This window comes from Crassostrea angulata, chromosome 5, assembly GCF_025612915.1.
Source record: "Crassostrea angulata isolate pt1a10 chromosome 5, ASM2561291v2, whole genome shotgun sequence".
NCBI lineage: Eukaryota > Metazoa > Mollusca > Bivalvia > Ostreida > Ostreidae > Magallana > Magallana angulata.
Genome location: NC_069115.1, coordinates 27,391,260 through 27,414,076, shown reverse-complemented (window position 1 = coordinate 27,414,076; position 22,817 = coordinate 27,391,260). Strand labels below are relative to the sequence as shown.

The following is a 22,817-nucleotide window of genomic DNA, read 5'->3' as shown; positions in this document are numbered from 1 at the left end:
GTGGCTTTTGGTTCGAGTCCTAGTTTAGACTCGACTTTGATAAAACCAGCATAGTCATTAAATCAATGCATGACATTCAAGTACAATGCTCCCAGGAATTGAACCTGGATCTCCATAATCCATTTTAAAGCTTGGATCAGGTTTGTCACATTTACACCAAAGCAGAGTACTTTAGTTTGCATTAATATATAAATATAGACTTATCATCACTATTCAAAAATATATAACTAGGGAGGTTATATATTTTTCTTGTTATGAAATTAAATTAATTAAAATATATTTCTGTAATATAAAAAAGATAATACAACTGGAAAATGTCAACATGTTAACATGTAGTACCTTAAAAAAGGCCCAAACATAAAACAATTTTTAAATTTGTTTCATTTACCTTTTGATGAACATTTTCTTGTGCAATTGCCAAAGCAATCACTCTCTGGACTTGAGAAAGTGTGTGACATCTTCTTTTCATCAAGATTCCATATATTAGACCAATTTCCTTTGCTGCCAACTTATAATGGCATTCATCTTGAAGTTTGTTTTCCCCAGTGGAAATTGTAATAAGAACTTGCAAAAGTCTGGGCTGGTAAATATAAATTTCCTCAATTATATTTTCCCATTCAAAACACTTCAGATGATCGTAGGTAACTTGACCTAAACAACTATTCCTCTTACAAGCTATGTACTTAGCACTTTCTTCTACTTCAAGCATAAAAAGTGCCCAAAGGCTTTCTCTAAGACATTTAATGTTCATTATCTGTTTTGCTATTTCTAACGATGATGATCCTGAGAAGAATTTTTTCATAATGTCAAAAATCAAATTTGTATCTAAACTATCATCTTCCAGATTGAAAAACTGCTCAGGTGTTTGGTTAGAGGTGTTGTTCCTGGCACTTCTGAGATAGTGTGCTGATTTATTATCTCTGGCACTGTATGGAGCTTCCGAGGAGTCGGCGTCAAGCTCCTGTTGACTTGGAAATGACTGCCTGTGATAATTAATACAGTAAAAAGGGTAAATATTTTTTGGTACAGATTTTTCTGAATCAAAGCTAAAATCTTTACAATATTTAACAAAAATATGTTTGAAAAGTGAACCTTGGAAGTGAAGGGATACTAAAATCTGTTTGACAGGATTTATCAATATACTTCATTGACCCTTCATCTGCTGAGGCAGGTGTATCATTTGCTGACTTTTTGAGTCTGGCATAAAAACATCTGCATGATACACCTATAAATGAATAAGGCATATATTGAATAACTTTATAATATTCAAAGTACAGGTAGATGGCAAATGCTAACATTCAACTATTTTTCAACAAACCTGTTCTAGATGTCCCAAAGGCCTCATTCATACTTGAAGCTAAATTACGCCAGTACTCATTTGATATTGGATTTGGTGGTGGGTGTTGTTCCATGAATACTTTCAAGAAACTGATTTCAGAGATTTCCCATTTTGAACCAACTGACTAAAAATATTGAAATAATAAAAGATCGATACTTAAAAACAATCACATCATATGGATGTGTTAAGTCGGTAAGATTTTTTTTTAATTGGAGGAAAGATGCATTAAAGCAACGAATTATAATTCAGACAGTTATAACAAAATTCCACCTTCATCTTGGGTATTAGAGGGTACACAACATCTTTAGATAAATACCTGACACTGAACTTTGGTAGGTTGGACAGGTGTCTGTCCTGAGGGAGTTCCTCTGCATCTCTTAGATGTTGATTTCCGGGGCGTTGCTTGCTTCTTGGCATATGCATGCATTATAAATGATGGACCTCTTTCTTCATGTTGTACTTGTTTAGCATATTCATGTTGAAATGGCTGCATCCAACAAAATAATGAAACTTACAATACACACATTCACATCTTGATATTCTGTACAGAAGCTATCCTTAAATCAAAATCAAATTAACTGTGTATACTTTGTGATTAAGTGGGAGGTGTAATGGGAAATTGACATATCGTTTTGCTGTTTATTACATCCAGAGACACATATAACAGTTAATATATAATTGTTAGTTTGATAAAACCAGCAAAGTCATTAAATCAATACATGACAAGTACAACGCTCCCAGGAATTGAACCTGGATCTCCATAATCCATTTTAAAGCTTGGATCAGGTGTGTTACCTTTACACCAAAGCAGAGTACTTTGGTTTGCACTGATATACAAATTAATAATATAAAACGAGCGGGTGGGGTGGGGGGGGGGGGCAAAACATATAACTCTTTAAATGAACCCTTGTTTAGCATTAAAAGATTGATATTTGGACGAAACAAGAATCCCCCAGCCTAACGGACGTAATTCTGGGCTGCGTTTTACAAAAGAACTTACGACTTACGACCAAATTAATGAATGTTTATTAATCACAAACTAATCAATATTTTATTGAATAGTTGTAAAATATAATTATGAAAATCAAAATAGGTGTAAATAAATGGTTTGATATAAATTTTGTTCATCAAAGACCGTTCCATGAGACTGAAAATATTTACGACTCTGTCGTAAGTTCTTTTGTAAAACGCAGCCCTGACCCTCAACGTTGAAAAAAAAAATTATGAAGCGACAGAAGCTAGCAAAGTCTGACCGATATCGCAAAAGCTATTCTTGTTTACAATTGTCAACGAATTGAGACACGTATTGTAAACAAAATTGGGCGATTCGTGGGTCAATAATAGTATGTATGGTCTCATCAAACTAAATTCTAACTATATGATTAAAAAAACCGGCATGACGCAGCTAGAAATATGACAAATCGGTTTGAATACGTTATGCACATGCAAACTTACCATATCGGACGCCATCTTGGATTGTATACAGGGCGCCGCCATTGCAAGGTGCATGCCAGGCCTTCTGTGCTTGCACAATCGGAAGGCCTCGGGAACCAGGCTAAAATTACAGGTGACTGTTATCAATTTTCACAAGTGACCAAGAAAAGCCTTCAATTGCCTGTCAATTCACTGTCTAACTGTCACCCCCTTCAATTGATCGCCATTTTGAACGAATTCGTAACATCACCCAATCAGAAGTCTTTTCCTCTCCTACCGAAATCACTTAAGCTTTTTAGAAGTCAATTAATCGTGATACTAAATGCCGAAACCTTCACGCTACATCAGACAACCCGTGGACGAATACGGCCACGGGCTATGGCGATACCCGCTTGTTAATGCAGCGTCGGGTACTGAAAAGGCTGTCAACAAATTCACCAGCTCTTCCATATCCCTCTTATAGGGCGATCTGTTTTAAAAGTAATTCAAATGAGGTGACATAATTAACTCCAGGTGGAGTTCGTTTCACTCAGACATTTTGTAAAATTATTTTCCGGGGGTTGAAAATCAAAGAGATACCGGTTTAGTGATAATTGTGTGTGAAAATCGGACGGTAGCGCCAAATTGAGAAACAAAATCTTGTTTTTGGTTTTTTGGTTCTGGTATTTTTGGGGGGGTTGGGGGGGGGGGGGTAAGATATGGACACTCGGAAGTTTTAACAAAATATCTACATTTTAAAATGTTCAGGTTTTAATGGAATTTAGCCAAAGACACCGCTTCCTATCGTTATCAATTTTTAATGCCAATTTTGCAGTATAGACAATATTGTCTTTACAAAATATCACATTATATAAATTGTGCATCTACTCTCGTCCAATAAACTCTAACAATATGGCAGCGTCAATATCACAGTTTTTATTTTATTAGTCCCTAAAAATATACACATCTTTATTACGGTCAAAAGGTATACTTTTATAAAAACCAGTTTCTGTAATAATTATTATGTATTTCAAAAGAAATATATATGGACTAGAATCTGATGACAAGAATAACCAATTTAAAAAAAAATGCGATAACTGATGGGAGCTTTTCTTTTAAATGAAGATGCATATTGTCCATTTAATTCATATCTCTTATAAACTCAGTTGCTCCTAGCCACTCAACCGTATATATGTTGTAAATATGTTGTAGCTAAAATTAAAAAGTATGCATAATCTATGACATCGTCGATGGTGATTTACAATATATAAACTCTCTCTCTCTCTCTCTCTCTCTCTCTCTCTCTCTCTCTCTCTCTCTCTCTCTCTCTCTCTCTCTCTCTCTCTCTCTCTCTTTCGAAGACCGGTATATCCTACAGACAAGAGCTTGAACAAACAAGATCAAATGTCTGCACCTACTGCTAGACGATCCATTACACCTCCAGGGGAACACAATTTCAAAACTTTATATCTTTTGAATAAACACGATTTCTGAAACAGTCAGAAGTAAGGGTTGTTTGAATGAGTATCGGGTGTCGGGGTCCTTTCGATCCCGATAGAAAAAGCCGTCGATTTCTCGGCGTTTGATGAGATGTCATACGTAATTATTACATTTTTACCTCCCGGATATTCTTTACCTTGAAAACTGAAACGAGAAATTCAACACGGGCGGCGAAGTCAACTAGACACCGCACAGAGGAGAACCTCTCCATATGTTCGCTAAACTTTTTAAACGGGGGGAACAATTTTATTTTACCATGCAAAATGAATAATGATGTTATTTAAGGGCTGACTTTAAACCATTTTATATCATTAACGATTTATACAGGGTAATACTTTTCGTAGTTTGTAAATTGCTCAAGATGGTCTTTGGGTTTGTTTTTTTTATTTTTGAAGGAAAAAACGAACAAAAGTTGATAAAGAGGTAAGGGTGATGAATGTGATAAACCAAAAAAGTCTCTTGGAAATGTGTTGAAAATCAGCTTGTGTACCAAATCAGCCTCTTTGAAATTAAAAAAAAAACAGCAGTGTATAAAAATTGAAGGTCTTTAAGAACGAAAAATAACTTACTAAGTCGTTTGTACCGTTTATTGCGAGAAAGAGAGATGTGTATTAAATAGCTGTTTGATGTTCAGTGTGTATATGCAAATTTGTTCTCGCAGGTGTCATCAGATGATGGAATATCTAAGAGAACAGGTACAAAGTGACAAAAAGATCAAATAGCAGTCGTGAATACAATTTCTATTATTTGTTTATCTCCAATTAAAATCACCAAGTTTGGCAACTCTTGTTTGGCTTAATCAATGTCTCTCGCTCTCTCATTGTAAGTCCAACAATGCTAATTAGAATTAACCAAATACTCTCTCGCTTTCAGACAGATTATCAAAAATGGAAGGAAAACGCACATGCGATTACGATTTATTTGTGGTCCCGAATCCAATGCAAATACGTACAATCTGAAGAAGCAATTGATCTAATAGGAAAGTGATTATAACAGAACCGCCGACAAATGATCAAGACTTTATTAGTTTTTATTTTTACAAATAAATCGGTAACAACACAACAAAGGCAAGAGGGAACGGGACGGGTCATTTTAATTGTTTAAATATGATTATCAGGATTTTGCACCTGCCGAATTCCAACTTGAAGCCAACAAATCATTGATTTTTGCCTCAAAATAGAGATGTCAAAATTATAGAGAGTTTTTAAAAATCTTTGTCTTTATTTTACTGCTGGTATAAGAACACATTTCTGCGGGTGTGTATGAAAGGGAGATTTTAATGATGAAGTTTGGGTTAATTTTTATTTATTGATTTTCTATAATTAAAAGAAAACAACATAAAAGAAAAAGAACAGAAACTAAAATGGCGTGCATAAGTAACAATTTCTTTGTTTTAACGTTGTACATTTTATTCACAGAAGATGTTTTCAGCAAATAAAGAAAATTATATGATTTAAAAATAATTATATGCAAAAGAATATAAGCTATATTTAGTCAGCAATTTCTTTTTTACCATAAAATATCTTTTTCGTTTAAAGTTTTGTGGACGTGAATGAATTTTTTTGAAAATATTTGCATTTTAAAACTAATTACCCCATAACGCTAATAAAGAAAAAACGTCAATCGTGCTACACTACTTTTTATTTAGTATTTTCATGATAAAATATCTTATTTTATACACAAAATAATGTATGAAAATAATTTACCAGTACCAATCGGCGTCGGTTTGTCATTGTTTTCCACAAAGAATACATTTTCGACTTCAAAGGCGCAAACTTTTGTGCAAGTTGTTTTTTTCCCTCAAATCCACATCTACTTGTTATATATACTTCGAAAACGTAGAAAAGTTTACCAAGACAGATCCTGACAGTCAGTTTATTATGGGTTTACAATCATAAGACAAGCGAGACAACTTCTCTACTACTCTGTTATTGAAAAAAAATTCGTAAAAACTATTCCACTGTAAATCAGAGGGTAAATTATCAGTTTGTCCATATAGATAGAGGCCATAGCTTCTGGTGGGGTGAAAGCTTCTGACATAGGGCTAAGACACACCCTGGTAAGCTTCGAGAACATTCCTTAGGTTGTACATTTTTTTTAATACCCTATGTCTGTTTTGAAAAGGTAAATTGCTATTCTAAATTAAATGGAAGACATTCTCCCTGGAGAAACAAATATTAGATTGCACGGTACCCATCTCAACGAACGACAATATTTATAAACAATGAGTTTCATTATATATCACAGAACGTAAGGCTTAAGTAGCATTTTTTTTAAATCCAAAAATTAGTTAATAGCATCTTTATGAAATTATTTTTTTTTTGGGGGGGGGGGGGGATATTAATGCAAAAAAAAATTCTATAGCATATCTATAATTTTCTACAAATTTTAAGTATTTTGTATTAGAATTCAAATTCTTGTAGGATTTGAACAACACACCCATAGGATTTTAAAATCTGTTCGGAAATCTAATAGCAGAAAAACTACCTATCCAAATTGATTCTTGTCGGAAATACCATTATCCGATAGAAAATTCATGTAAGATTTTCATAAAATGTACCTTCAGACTTAGTATTCTTCCCCATGGGATATAACTTTATAAGGAATAAGGAATCATTGTTTTAGTATTATGAGGTGATAATTTCGGTCGGGGCGTGATCAAATCCAATAAAGCCCGAAGGGCTTTATGATAGATTTGATCACACCCCGACCGAAATTATCATCTCATAATATTTAAAGAATGATTCCTTATTACTTATATTTATATGATTTTAAGCCATCGTACGATTATATATTTAAATATTAATAAGCAAACCCCACTGGCGCCTCGATTTGGTGTCATTTGTATTATGAGTTATATAGACAGTACAAAATCGATACGTAGTGTTATCACAGGCAAAGACACTGGAAAATGTAAATACATGTATTTAAAGATAAATAACAAGTATTTCACTTGTCAGGTGAGATATACGAAATTCAAAATCAAGTGCCTACCAACTCAAAAGGCAACGGTCCATCACTTAATACATACATGCATGTATTTTTACGGAACTGAATTTTAAGCAGGTGCAAAATGCTACCTTGGCACTGGCATAATTATCCGACAGTGTTAGATACATCTAATTGAAAACAACGATGTTGAAAAGTCATCTGGACACATCAAACCTTAAAAAACTTTCTAGAAAATATTGAACCCATGTATAAAATATACAATGTATTTATTAAAGGTATGATGACACGTGTGTCTATCGAACACGTGTTTTTTTATTTATATTTATACCGGAAACCAAATTTGATTGGTTTCTATAATAAGTATTTCACCTGTTATACAGGTATTTAAATTAGAGAGGCGCGACTTCTCGTGTTAAGTGAATAAAGAATTTAGCGCCATTCGAAGGCTCTCTCTTCGTGCAGTTAGACGTGGCCCCCACCCACCCACCCTACTTGTTTTCGTGTATCATTTTATTGTAATTAACAATTTTTCTCATTATTGTAGAGAACTGAGGAGAACTGAAGATATTTGTCTATAACTTTATTCGAATAAACTGCACTCTTGAGAGCGCTTCTGTACCTACACACTGTGTTTATTTATTTTATAAATTATTTATGTTCGGTTGAGTGTAACGAATTAGAACATAAGTACACTGTATTTGATAGGTGATTGTTTATACCCTATAACTGTTCGTCTAGTGCGCGCTTTTTAAAGCAACAAAATGATCTACATACGCATTTCTCGTGTTCCCTTTTTCCCCTTCAATATTTACATACATGTATATTTATCATAAAATAATGTTACTGTATTTCTGTTCATTAACAATGTTAATTTCCATTTTATACTATGTTCCATATTATAGATGTCAAAATAAGCTGCACTTAAAACTTGATACGCAGTCTTAATTTACTGGTACATGTATTTCAAATTAATTAATCATAGCTGTTCTCTGTCAACTATTAAGCAGATAATTTTCAGAAAGCTTAATAATTAATATCACTGAGCACTACTATGTTTATGTACAAAATTAACACAGAGTGACATACTGTAAGAAAATCAAAGGGAGCCCTTTTATAATAATATTATACGATGATTTATTGAACACATTAACCAACAGTAAAGAAAATTTCTCATGGACAGAGGGCAATATAAAAATAAACATTAAATAGATAAGACATACATGTAGACTTATCACAGGCTTCAATTCAAGGAAGATGGCAATGTTGTACATGTAATTACCTATCTCTTTCAGTAGTTATTTTAGGTTTTTTTCCAAATAAAGTTAACAAATATACATCTGTAAACAGTAAGTATATATGATACCATATCACAGTATTTCTTATCACAATTAGTAGACATCACAGCTTAATCAAAGATATATTTTGAAAGTCAACCAGCAAATAATCTTCGTATGAAATGTACCAGTAATCAACAACTAAATCATTTGTTGGATAACGTACTCTACATTTGGAGGAAAAAACCCAGCAAACTTTAAGTCAATTTTATATGACTAGTCTTCAAAGCCAAAAATTGAATCCATTTCAAACCAGGAGTCTTCAGTTCTCTTAAGTTTGGCCAGCTTTGAATTTTTCTTCTGATTCTTGAGCCTCTCTTTGGGAGAAGTCAGGAAGAACTTCCCTTGAGGTTTAGATGGGGCCTTTCTGATATTCTGAGATTTATCTGATGAAGCAGTCTAAAAGAAAGAAACATTATCCTATACATTCTTTCCAATCCCTTTTTCTAAACTCATAAATAAATAAAAAAATACATAACTTATAATACATGTAGTTACGCACATATTTCAAAGTATAAATGAATGTACAATAATGTAAGATGATATGAATTATTATCTGTACCTTTTCATAGTCATCATCAATCTTTCGAGTTTTGGTTACTTCATTTCTTTTTTTCTGTTTAAATCAAACAAAACATTGTTTAAGTTTTAAGATTTTTTCCCCCAACATTCTCCTCCAGATATGAGTATATCTAAATAATATTGTATGCAATTTATGCAGTGTTATGCTACATGTGTTACAAGTAATTATCATTATGAAAGAGAATACAATAATCAAGCTTTATAATAAAAGTTACTTTATTTGTAGCTGCTGAAGCCCTTGGAACTCGATTCAGGGCCAGTTGTTTGGGATTGTGTGGGTAGTTGTTATCACTATCATCATCACTTTCACTGTCCACAGTCCGGTCAGGAGTTTTTACCCTTGGAGATGGTTTCAACAGTAATGGGGTCATCTTAGGAGTTGTTGATTTAAGTCGACTCTCTATTTCATTAATCTGTTAAAAAATATTTTTTTTAATTGTTGATATAATATATCTTCCATATTAATCACTTTAAGAGGTATATACTTACATGAAAATGTATATACACAAACTGACATAAAATCTTATTTTAAAATATCCTTTTCAACATGACAATTTTACTTGATAATATCCTAGCTGCAGTCTTAATTTCAAACTTAAAATCATATATTAAAAGAAATATTTTTACCTCAACTTCCATCATCTCTGAAGATGAAGAATCAGATCCATTTTCATCATCAGATGCAAACACCACCCTCCTCTTTTTGACAATTGAATTTCCACTCTCTGCTTTCAGAATACTCCTCTGAGGAGTCTTCAGTGCTGCTAACATAGGGGTAGCAGTCTTGTTTGCAGTAGGGCTTGGTCTTTTGATATTTTGTTTTTTCTGACTTGATGGAGTGTACTTTGGAGTAGTGCACTGTTTTTGAGTTTAAAAAAAAATATCTGTTAGTGAATTCTGGAAAACTCTATTTTTATTCAAAGCAAATTACATGTTTCAGCAAACTTTTTTTTTTCCGTAAACATTAAAACTATTTCTATTTCTTGAATATTGGACATATATTACATTGGATTTATTCACTGTAAGGACTTTAGGTGTCATCTTGATATTGCTGACTTTAGTTACAGCTTCATCTTCAGAAGAAACAGTGGAAACATTGGGAGTGGATGGAACATTTTCTTTAATGGACTGATTGCCATTTGACTTTTTCTTAAGCTTCAAAGATGAATTAGGTTCTCTTTTTTCTACTTTCAGGTCATTTATCTTTGTCATCAATTCCTGTATTTCTGATTCCTGCAAAAGATACCAATTCAATTTCAATAATACACAAAAAGCCTTAGGAAAAATTGCCCAAAATACTCGGTAGTTAACAAAAGTACATATCATATTTTACCTTATCATGCAAGTCATTTTCAAATCTCCTCAGTTTTGCCTTGTAGTCTTTGTTCTCTTTTTCTGCATTATTCTGGAAATTTTCGAAAGAGTTAAAAATTTTGCTACACTTAAAATGTACACATAATATATATTCCTGTCACACAAATGAAGGCACATATTGTATCAAATTCAAAAATCAAAAAAAAAATAGTAAAACAACTTTTCTTAAATGTTTGAAATAAAATTAAAAAAATAACACAATAAAACCAAGCTTTTAAGATTGATTGATGGTTGCAGTTGGATAGGAGTAAAACAGCAATCAATTCAGCAATTTTCATTGTACTTGTTGTTCAATGAATTATTTCAAATTCATACCATATCCTCTTCACAAGACTCCATTTTTCTTTTAAACTGGTCGATTTCAGATTGCAATTGTGTCAACTCTGTATCTTTCTGTTTATTGTAAAAACAAAAATGTCGAATTAAAACACACAGTAACTTTAACGTATTATGAAAAAAATAACAAATTACATGTACATGTGTATACACAATTCAGAAACATTTACACATCATGGTTTTAATTGTGATATACCTTATCAATGCTCTCTTCAAATTTCTTCACTCTTATGTGCAAGTCTTCATTTTCTCTTTGTAAAGACTTCTGTTTTTAAAAAATCGCAGGAAAAAAAATGAATGACACTATTCCAGTATATATTTTTTTTTTAAAGTAAGATATAAAAGAATCACTTGAATGAAAGTACATGTACTATTTCACGGAGATCGTCAATTTTTAAAGCTACAATGAACAATGCATAGGTGTTTAAGATTTTCGCTCCCAACAGACTGAGTGTAACTTTTAAATGCACTACTTTCAACCATAAGCTTAAGGTACTTTTTTTTACTCACCACACTTTCATTAGACATGTTCAGATGACTTTGCATTTGCTCCATTTCATTCTGAAGTTCAAGCACAGCTGCATCATTCTGTTATATATATTTAAAAGGGTTATTGCACTGACAAACAAACAAATAGGAAAACAATGCATTGTTAGATTTACTCTGTATACTGTAGAAGCACATATTTTCGTTGTGTCAAAATTTCATTGTTTTTTCGTCATATCGTAATCGCTTTGTATTCACTAATACTTGGGTTAAAATTTCAAAATGGATTTAATTTTGTTGATTTATACTGCCAACAAAAATAATGAAATGAAATCCTCAACGAATATTCTGCTTCTACAGTAGTACATGTTCTGGTCAAACATAAATATAGTGACATTGTACCTCAGACTTTGATAGGTCTTTGTGTTTACTGATTTCTTTCTTTAGATTTTCTATTTCCTTGTCTTTGTCCTCCACAAGCTTTCCATTGGTTTGGTGGAACTTCTCCATGGTTGACATCAGCTCCTGTATCTCGTGTTCACATCTCTTCTCTGTGACCTCCTTCTCCTTCAGCATGTCAGCAAACTGTTTCTTTATGTCCTTGACCTTAAAAAAAATATTTGCAATAAAGAAACATAATATTGTGATTTGAGCAACTTTTTTAGTAAAGTATATAATTAAAAACCAGGCTTCACATCTAGCATCATAACAAAACAAAATAAATGCAACATATTTTATATTCATCCATAAAAACTGAATGTCCGATAGTCACGATACACATATATCACATTGACATATGTACCTCCTTTTTGGCATCTTTGGTGAAGTTTTTCTCTTTCTCCATGCTAACCCTCAATTCCTCACATGCAGCCTGCAGTTCTTGTAATTCTGCATGACATTTGTCCTTCTCGCTTGTCAGTTCCTCAATTTCCTTGTCCCGACTCTCATTTGCTTTTGTTTGAGAAGTTAACTTGGATTTCAAGCTTCTAATCTAATGCAGATAAAGAACAGTTTCTGTCACATTAAAATTGTATTTTTACATATTCATTATGTTCAATACCTGAAGAATATGCAATACTGTAAACCAACATTTATTCGCGGCGACTTTATTTCGTGATTTACTTCCAATAAACTGGTTTGCGACGATTAATGTTCGCGACCAAGTCTTATCTAGACCCATGTTTTGTTATAACAACAATACGATAAAGACTGGTTCGCGGCGAGAAATATTCGCCATGACGAGGCTCTCTCGCGAACCTCGCAAAAAATTTAAAATTTTATAAAAGTTGGTTTACAGTATTCTCCCCAAACAATCATTACATGTATGTATTAATATCATATTTCTGACTATTACCTCTTTTTCTAGTTCCTTTGAATGTTTATTTTTCGCAGAAAGATCATCCTTAAGACTCCTCATTTTCTGTTCTAGCTTTCCCGTTTCCTTTGACATTGTTTCTAATTCTCCATTTAGATTCTTGTCCTGATCAAAACACAATAAAGTCATTACATGAGGGATTAAATACAGAGAGAAAACTCAAGAACTTCTTTTTATACCTGTTCTTCTTTCTCAGATTTTAAAGCTTCATTTTCTTCCAAAGCAATTTCCAGCTCTTTCTGTACATTTTCCAGTTTTTCTCTAAGGGAAAAATTGATGTTAAAGTCCAGTAGCAAACATTTATTAGTTCCACATTTAAAATGATAGATATTTCTTATACTTGAATGGTATTTCACTTACTCATATTGTTTTTCAGCTTCTTTCAACTTTTCTATCTGACTCTGCAAGACTTTCTCTTTTTTTGACAACGACTAGAATGAAATCAAACATATAAACTCAAGAGAATAAAATGCATTTTATTTTGGAGAATATTAAAACAAATATAAAGATTTAGTTGATCTGACATGTGGATAATGAAAAGAATTGATAGTTAATATCATGTTTATCCCTGTTATGTACATTTAAGGATAAATTATTAAATCATGAAATTGTATCTTGTAAAAACCAAACCATTTCTAAAATTAATGAAACATATTAAATCCCTAACAACCCAGAGCTCCTGCATCTACACACACACACACACACATAATTTTGTAAATATGTATGTCATATACATACCTTGACTTCCTTATTCAGTTGATTGATCTCAGCTTTATTGTTATCTATTTCTGAATTAAAGCTCAATATCAGTTCCTCATCTTCTTTGATTTTCAAATGTAGGTTCTCATTCACTTTTCTAAAGTTTTAATCAAAAATTATACCAACAAAATGTAACCATGAAAATAAAGTAAAGTATTAAAGATACTTTCAAAGATGAAATGTTTAATAAACATGCTACTTTAAAGCAATATAAGAACAAAGAACACTGCATTTTAACCAGTTTTAGGCTATTTTAACATTAATATCAATATCTTTTCACCACCCTATTTGAATATATATTTATAAATATATCATAAATACCTTTCATCATCAAGCATCTTCGAAATTTTTGCAAGTTCTTCAGATTGGGCTGAAGATGCATCCATCTTCTCTGCATATAATTTTCTTATATCTTGAAATTTTGCCTTGAATTTTATGTCAAAATCAATTTAATTCGCCATCATTTAATTTTATAGCAAGGATAAATTAAAACTTATTTATCAGTATTGAATTGCAAAAAGATTAGGGTAATTCATTTCTTTCAATTGTGATTAAATATGACATTGTATCAAATTTGTATGTCATAAATCATACTTCTCTTTCAAGGACTTCTTGATTCAGTGCATCTAACTCTTCTTTGATCTTCTTCTTTTCTTCTAATAACAGTTCATAACAGTTGTTAAGACTCTGCAATTCAGTCTACAAACAAATTCAATTATAATGTATATGTTTGTTTAAATCCTTCTCCACAAGAAAAAAAGGTCCCTTGCTAGGTCAAATACATTTCAAAATAATTCTATTACCTGGAAAGTAAAATGTGCAGTGTAATTTAACACCATGCCAAAATGGAACATAGACTATAAAATATATATATATATTAAAACATAAGCCTGTTTTTTTTTTTGTTTTTTTTTTGTTCTATTCAATTTATCTATTTATCAAAATACATGTACAAGATTTCTAAATTTTGAAGTGTTTACAAATTTTAAGATACCTGGTGGTCAAAGTTTTCTCCCTTGTATTTTGCTAGTTCTGAACTTAGTTCTCCTATTTCAGCTGTTAAGGATGCTTTTTCTATTACAAGCATTTCTTTTTCTTGAAGCATGGCAGTCTTGAATTATATAAGAAAATTACTGATGATCAGCCTATACAAGTTTATAATTATAAAGAAGTGAACAACACATTCTATGAGTTTTTGAGTCTGCATATGAAATAATTTAAAATTTACGGTATGTTTCTACAATAAAATTTGGGTTTCTAATTTTTATCTTACATCTTTTAATTGTACTGATAGAGTCTCCTAATTACAGAAACTATAACTGATCAAATTGCAATAATTTTGATTTTATTTCAAACAGAAATTAAACAAAATTATCTTTACCTTTTCTCCAAACATTTCTTGTATTTTGCTTTCAACCTCACTTTTCTCCATTGTTAAAATATCTGAAAATGTGTAAAATCACACATAAGCAATACAGCCATGATAAGGTACAAATAGAATATATCTGATCATACATGCACTGTAGTTTAATACTACACAAGTACCTTTTGCACTCTTTAAATCTTCCACCAAGTGTTCCATTGTCCTCAGGGAAGTCTCTAGTTCCGACACCCTGTAAATACATACATGTAGTTGGTATATATCTCTGTTTCGCAACTTTTATCAGAAGACTTTGAGCAAGTTCGATCACGTACTATGGTTGCTGTACATCAACTTAAATGAGATTATGCAAACTACATGTAACTTTAGTCTGAATAAAATGAAACTATGGCTCAGCCAGCACCGGGACTATGGTCAAGTTAGTTTTAAGATGGCACAGAAAAGCAAATTAACCTCCAAATTTTGCTTTAATTATAAAATCAGCACAAAATCCGCTAAATTTTAGTGTAAACACCTAGGATTTAATGCATTAACATTGTACGTTCCTTTTAATGAACAATAAAACTATGATTAGGAGTATGCGACATATTTCTCAATTTTTTTTTTCCAGGCATCAACCAATACATGCGTTTAAACATGGACATGCGCAACGTAAGTTTTTCTTACTACTTATTACAACTCTACTGAATGGTTGAACTCACCCTTTCTTTAGGAATTTAAAGTATGATGTTACCTTGACCTCTCTTTATCCAATACACAGGTTAAGTTTTCAAGATGACATCTAAGAGTATTTACTTCCTCAGTGTATGTACATTTGTTTGTCTCAAACTTCTCCTTTAATACCAATTGACTGCTCTGGCTTTCTGCTAAAGATTTGCTTGTTTCTGTCAATTTTTCCTCCAATTTTCCATAATCTTCCTATTAAAATTAAAAATAAAAATCACTTCTGATCACCTTAAGCATAAATTTAATATACGTGTCTTTGCCATAAGAATGTTTTACTGTATTGAGTTGTTTATCATAAGTTATCAAATTCTGTCTAATCTGTAAAACTTAAATTTATAAAAAAAAATTCATTTGGTTTTTTCTGATCCACTGCTATAAGTAATTTTTAAAAGAACATGTATAGAAATTGACCAAACCATTATTTTATTCAGTCTTTCTCCAGATTCTGTGATACAGCTCTGTTTTTGTTCCAACTCACAATGCAAACCTCCTATCTCACTTTGCAATCCATCTTTGAAAAATACAAGTACATGTAGTTATATATGAAACCTTGTAATAAATAATATGAAATCTCTAAGCTGTTCTAAAATTTCTAGGTAATGGATCATCGATCTATCATTACTATTAAAAGTGTCAGTTTATAGAATTTATTATGCATGTACCCATCCATTTATGTGCCATATACATCTATGTACATTAACTTTACAAATATGGCATTACAAAGCATTTTTCAGATGTATTTCAGTCAAAGTTCATACCAGTTGGATTTAAACAATACAAATCATTATCAAAAGGGCCACATTTTTATTGATAGAATGAAAGGAACTTTGAAAGTACCTGATCACAGATTAAAACTAGCTGGTACTCTTTGAATGCTGCGTTAGAATGGGGGTGGGGGGGATAATAGATATTTGCATAAACTTTGACTTTTGACTACCATATTTACCAGCTAACATTCCTTAAATAAAATTATGAGCCAGAAAAGGGCAAGGGTAGGGGGGTTGAAAATATGCCCTACAGAAGGATTTAACTAAGGAATTTGCTATCATTCCTTTGATTCGAGTCAAAGATTAATACATGCTCCTTACCCAAGATAGATAGATTTTAACAAATATTACCTATCACAGAGTTCATTTTATGTATTTGATCTTCATTCTTGCAGAGTTCTGCTCTGACATCACGAATCTCTTCATCTTTCTCATCACACTGTTTCATCAACTCATTCAACTGTTAATTAACAATAATAATCTAGTGCAATTCTATAGAAATTAATTAAAACTCTTTACTAGCAATAAAAATATTCCTTGGAGCTGAACACTACTTGTAAAAGGCATTTTCTGTGATATTTTTCTTTCATTGCAGCTATACCTACAACCCCTATATAAGTTAAAAATGCAGACCTCTTAACAGTTTAAAGTATATTCATAGTAGGGGTCTCACGAGTGAGGATATAAAATCTTGCATGGCTGTCTTACTTGGTAGCTACATGTATTTATGTGTAGTGTGAACATCAATGTTAGCTGGAGTATTCAAAACATTCTTACTGTGGTTTTCATTTCTTCTTTCTGATTTTTTAGTTCTACTTGCAATTCTTCTCTTTTATTCAACTCTGCTGTCACTTTAGAATCAATAAAGAAATATTCATACATCATAAAAAGAACAGAAAATGCATGCATATTACTTGTAAAGTAAAGCAGGCTCATAGACTTGTATGTGCAATTTAAAACATTACTCACATTTCTCAGTTAATTCTTCTTTTTCTTTCCTTGATGTAATATCAAGGCCATTAAACCTCTCGGACAATTCCTTAAATCAAATATGATTATACAGAAAAAATATCTTCAAAAAATATCTTAAAATGACATCTGTACCATAAAACTGAGAGATCAATAATCAACACTATAAAAATATAATTATAACCAGATGTGTAATATGTAATCAACTGTATTTGATATTGTATTGTATCAATTAATATTTTGTATTAAATATACCTCAAATTGTTTCACATGTTGCTTCTCAAGGTATTTCAGCTCAGTTCTCTCTGTTTCACCTAAAACAAATGCACCAAATATGTTTAAGACTTACTTCAATTAGATGTGTAAGGCACTAGGTTCATTATCAAATACATCCACATTCAACATTGTATGTTATTATACCTTTAGTTAGTGATTCGAAATCTGACTGGTTTAAATGCAGTTTAAAATCCGTTCTATTACCCTATGCCATAGCAACAGACTTGGCAACTGGTAACACAACGTATTGTTACATGTGCCTAAATTATATGCACATACAGTTATCGTAGAATTCACATCATTCCTATAGAAGTCATTTGAAATAACGCAATTTAATAATCAAAATAAAAGCAGTAAAGTTTTCTTTAGAATTAAGATAATGCTTAGTATAATAAGATAAATAGTGCCTGTTTGGGAGGGTAACAGCTAGATGAAACTGACACCCCTCGAAAATCACTGACAACCTCTAGCTGCTTCGCGTCGATTGACAATGGTTTTCTCATGGGTGTCAATTTCAACTGTTACCCCCCAAAACAGGCACTATCTTTATGATATATAAAGCAAGATGTATGTGTAACTTACACTTTTGTAATCGTTCTTCAGTTACAGCTGAATGGTCTTTAAGGAGGTTACACATTTCTCTCGTTGCATCTATCCTGAAACAGGTAAACTTGTTAAAATACACGTACATGTATATTTTGCATTTAATAATCAAATTAAAAAAAAAAGTAAGAATTTTTTGGATCATGCACACTGTTGGTTTTAGGAATGAAATCTTATGGGGCAGAACTTTTTAAAACGAAAATTTGAAAAAGCATTGTAAACAGCATACAAAGTACCTGTGGAGAATTTCCTCTCTACTGCTAATTTCTTCTTGAAGTCGGAGACTAAGGCTTTCATTTTGAAGCTATACAAGATAAATAGTGAAAATGATCTATTGCTCATCCATTTAACTTTTGATATTAACATACCTGTTAATTATGCTTTCAAAGCTACTACATGTACAGCCCCTGACACATTCTACTTTTCCATGCGTTCACTTGTGCTTTCCGTTCACAAAGTGCTCACCATGGCATGCATTCGCAAAGCGTTTACATTGCGCTCACCGATCGTTCAGCGTTCACTAATAGTTCAGTCTACCTTCATTCATTTTCATTCAGAACTCCAAAGTTAAAAAGGATTGGTCTTTGAGAGTTACAACAAAATGAGGAAAGAATGCATGTGTAAAGGTAGACGGAGACTTACATTTCAAATCAGAGACATCATTTTAATTAGATTTTAATTTGTAGAATTCAATATTTAATCACCACCCAAGTAGGAAAGTAGAACGTTTCAGGGACTGTACCTGAGAGAAGCTCCCATATACCAATTTTAATTAACAAAATGAGAGATTTTGTGTCAAAAACAATTTCTCAATAGAAAAAAATAATTTTACAATTTTTTCATGATTTGCATTTGTTTGGAATAGAATTTTATCTATAGATATGACTGCCATTTTGGAGGGACAGCTTATGCTTTAGTTGGTGCCTTCAGAATTTCATTTTTTTTGTTTTCTTGGTTCAAACCAGGGAGCAAATTAACCGTGTCACGTACATAATAGTCAATAGTATACAAGTAACTGAGTTTATAGAGGCTATCAAAAGTTCACCTGAAGCTCAAGGATTGACTTTCTTAGGTTCTCAATGGTATGTGTAGCTTCTTTGATTTTCTTGTCCTTAAAAATAAAATTTGGTAAATCTTGTTTTAATTTTTTTTAAATGATTTTATTTTTTTAACACATACATGTAAATAGTTCTAAACATAATCGACTAAAGTGCTAAAATGAATTTTTTTGTACTGATCAAACTCAGTTACAATTCACATATAACAATACTAATAAAACATACTTTTTGCTTGATCTCTATTTCAGTTTGGACTTTCCACTTCCTGATGCGATCAGCCTCCTGCTGTAGTTTGACGTGTAGAGAGGAGATTCTCTCATTGCTCTGACCCTGTTCTTGCAGCTGAGACTGTTCATTTTCTGCATAATGGCATGCAAAGATTACACTATGTTTTATAAATTTATGTACTATAAAATTCACTGGACATGCGTATTTCATATAAACCAATATTAAAATCATTATACCGGCTACCATGTAATGGACATAGATAAATTTATTATATCTTAATAATTACCTTTGGTAAATTTTTATCAAACTAGTGCTGTTATTTAATAATAATAAAAAATGTGCAATGATCCATTTATTTATACATATATGTACCCAGTTAGCTGAAGAAAATGCAGAAAATGGGTTTTTGATAGGGCATCGGGATGCAGGTACATTTACATCAATTATAACCAGAACACACCACTGAGTGGTTAGAGTGAGCTATTATGGCCAGTGCATGAAAAAGAATGACTGCATGAAGTTATTAAATATTCTGCATGAAGCTATTAAATATTTGCTGAGAAAAACCTTTTTGAAAGCATCCTAAAACTTCTTTGCTCTCATAGTCCTTTAACTGCAAAAAATTGGATCAAACCAGTACATTTACCTAGCTAGGAATTCAATTACCATTTAATGAAGTTAAGGTACTTTTTTGAGTATTGCACAAGTTTTGGTTAAAACAAAGAGAGCTAATTTGTGCCTCATATCCTTTATATTTTGTTGAGAAATGTGAACAAAACAAATGAAAGTTTATTTATTATGTCTTAATTAACACAATAAGTTTATTGTAAAGGTAGATCAAGCAACCCGAACAGTTTTATTTATATGGCATGCCAAATTCACAAAAATGAGCAACATGCACAGTTTCACATTTGATATACTAAAGATGCGCTCGACTTGTCAATACTGATGTTCACCTAGTGTAGATGACATATACCTTATAATCCAGTGAAATTTGGTGTAACATATAGTTTTAATATGGACTGCTGAGGAGTTCTGATTTTAAGATAATAAATTTTTCTCTTTTTTATACCTTTTGAAAATAATTTTTGTAATCTTGTCAGTTTGTAGGTGCATGTGAACACAGCTAGGATGTGTTTGTTTCATATAGCATTATACATTATATTAATTAAGGAACATACTTACTTAGAGAAATAATGCTTAGCCCCAAAAAAAAATTATTGTCAAGTAAAAATAAATAATCATAAAGTGAATTTACTTTATTACTTTATAACTATAAAGTGTATAATCTAGCTGGCAAAATTACTAGGGAGCTAAGGGCATCCACATGCATTGACAAACAAATGGGTTTAAAATTATCTTTTCATACTTCTTAATTAGTACACTAGTTGTACGTGTATTTTTTTAATTTTAATGACAAAAACATATGTTTTATTGATAAAAAATTTGTTTTTGATCCTGTGAACTTAAATGAGTAAAAAATGATAATGTGTCAATGAAGATATCTTGGAAATTTATGATCCCTTTCATTAATTTCAATTGTACTTCTTTCACAAGTATATGGTTTTTTTATTAAAAATAGGCAAAATTTGCTGCATAAATATCTTGGGACAGACTACTGCAGTATAGCTCATTATTGCAAGTTTGGCGTACCATAAATGACCACATCATAGGACTTAATTAACATATTAATTTTGTATGTATATATTTCATTAAGTAAACCAAAAGACTAATTGACTCAAAATTAACCCTCTCAAAGTAATTACAGTACTGCTATTTTGAAAGACATTAATTCAGATATTGTTTTGACAGGTTAAGATATATATATATGACGGTTTTTATAAAACAATGTCATATCCACTATATAACAATTAGTATGTGACGGTCAAACCGGTTCGAATACCGGCACCAGAAAGCTCAGTTGGTAGAGCACCTGACTAGAAATTCAGGGGGCCTGGGTTCAAATCCTGGTCTTGTCCATCATTATTTCTCTCATCCCGTTACATTTGTTGCTGTGACCAACCCCTGGAACTGACAGGTTGGGAACTCCTGCCAGGGGAAGAGCCTGGGATGATCTTCAAGGGCAAAGATCATTTAAGGGGGGAGGAATGTGACGGTCAGACCGGTCCGAATACCGGCGCCAGATAGCTCAGTTGGTAGACTAAGAGCACCTGATTAGAGATTCAGGGGGCCCGGGGTTCGAATCCCGGTCTGGTCTCCTTCATTATTTCTCTCATCCCGCTACAAGTATGTATATATAGTCCAATCCACACTTTGCAAAAGTTGTTCCCCTTTGAGGGTTAAATTAAAAGTTTAAAAGGGAAAAAACAACTTTTGCATTCTTTATGCAACCAAATAGTTGGGCGTCTTCTGAAGAAATCTCTTGGAAAATTGATTAATTCCTTCGATGTGTGGGTTGCCCCAACTTGGGGCAATCAAAATTCACAGCGGAAACGGATGGCTTATGTCAAATGATGAAGTTACAACCCTCAAAAGTACAAAGGCTACTATGAGAAATATATGGGTTTTTCCCCAAAGATAGCGGCCAAGGGACATAACTTTTGTAAAATGTGGATATAAGTTTACCCAGTGTGTTGCTCTGCAAAACAGCAGCGTAGCAGTTATATCATGCAGTTATCTCATGCATAAGAACATTGTTAGGTATGAATTTTGTTGTACATACCTCTCACTTTATTGATCTGAAATTGTGCTGAATTTTGCTGGAACTTTGGGTGCACTTGTACTTGGGATGCCTGTGAAGTCTATGAAACAAAGGGAGTCTGTTTATGCTAATAATTTCAGGAGTTTAACTGTTAGAAATTAAAATTTAACAAAATTAAAGTTACAAATTGAAAACGCTGAATGTTTTACCTCAAACCGGTTTTTTTCATTCACATTTTGTTCATTGAAGGAAAGGGGTTTAAAAAAAGGTTGCTGTTTTTCTCTCAGTTGTTGCATCATTAGAAATTAAGTTAAAATCTCCTTCTTTTCGACGTTAACACCTTACATCTGAAAGTATACAAAATTCACATTTAAAGCACCGGAGTGTTCTTAAAATCATAATGATTTCATCGTGACCATAACTTTACTTTCCATCGTCTGCTTCAGATTCTTCGGAACACCTCGCAATACAGGATAAGCCAATAATTTTTGCAGATTGTTTAGAGTTTAAAAATTTGACTGAAATGTAACAAGCATCATTTTTCAGATTAAAAATTTGGAGCATTTGTGAATATCCCACAAAATGTTAAGTTTTAATCATAATTAACTTCTTGACAACTTCGATGAAATGCAGAACTCCATAGTATTGGTAACATTTTTAGGCAACCCCGTAGTCAAATAGCGCCATCTGTAAACCG

The 22,817-nt window shown here is 32.2% G+C and overlaps 1 protein-coding gene and 1 long non-coding RNA gene across 3 annotated transcripts; one reads left to right on the top strand and one right to left on the bottom strand.

Moving 5' to 3' along the window:
- Positions 1 to 8,321: 8,321 nt before the first annotated feature.
- LOC128183913 (synaptonemal complex protein 1-like) lies at positions 8,322 to 22,775 on the bottom strand. 2 transcript variants are annotated; one of them, XM_052853139.1, is made up of 33 exons: positions 22,548 to 22,775; positions 22,330 to 22,467; positions 22,142 to 22,220; positions 19,456 to 19,589; positions 19,218 to 19,283; positions 18,409 to 18,476; positions 18,152 to 18,225; positions 17,549 to 17,607; positions 17,294 to 17,363; positions 17,102 to 17,175; positions 16,676 to 16,784; positions 15,974 to 16,068; positions 15,565 to 15,749; positions 14,996 to 15,063; positions 14,832 to 14,893; positions 14,445 to 14,561; positions 14,045 to 14,149; positions 13,772 to 13,875; positions 13,430 to 13,547; positions 13,052 to 13,122; positions 12,871 to 12,952; positions 12,671 to 12,796; positions 12,119 to 12,307; positions 11,719 to 11,922; positions 11,341 to 11,418; positions 11,027 to 11,095; positions 10,810 to 10,887; positions 10,454 to 10,525; positions 10,126 to 10,353; positions 9,748 to 9,978; positions 9,336 to 9,533; positions 9,101 to 9,154; positions 8,322 to 8,937 (listed from the first exon to the last, which is right to left on the bottom strand). In XM_052853139.1, the coding sequence occupies exons 2-33, from the start codon at positions 22,417 to 22,419 to the stop codon at positions 8,755 to 8,757; spliced, it is 3,540 nt and encodes a 1,179-aa protein (XP_052709099.1). In that variant the 5' UTR covers positions 22,420 to 22,467; positions 22,548 to 22,775; the 3' UTR covers positions 8,322 to 8,754. The 2 variants fall into 2 exon arrangements, with proteins under 2 accessions (XP_052709099.1, XP_052709100.1); XM_052853140.1 differs by lacking the exon at positions 22,548 to 22,775 and having other exon boundaries at positions 10,141 to 10,353; positions 22,330 to 22,541.
- LOC128183914 (uncharacterized) lies at positions 18,173 to 19,611 on the top strand. Its single transcript, XR_008243668.1, has 3 exons — positions 18,173 to 18,234; positions 19,138 to 19,254; positions 19,479 to 19,611. It is a non-coding gene; the product is annotated as an uncharacterized LOC128183914 (long non-coding RNA).
- Positions 22,776 to 22,817: the final 42 nt, after the last annotated feature.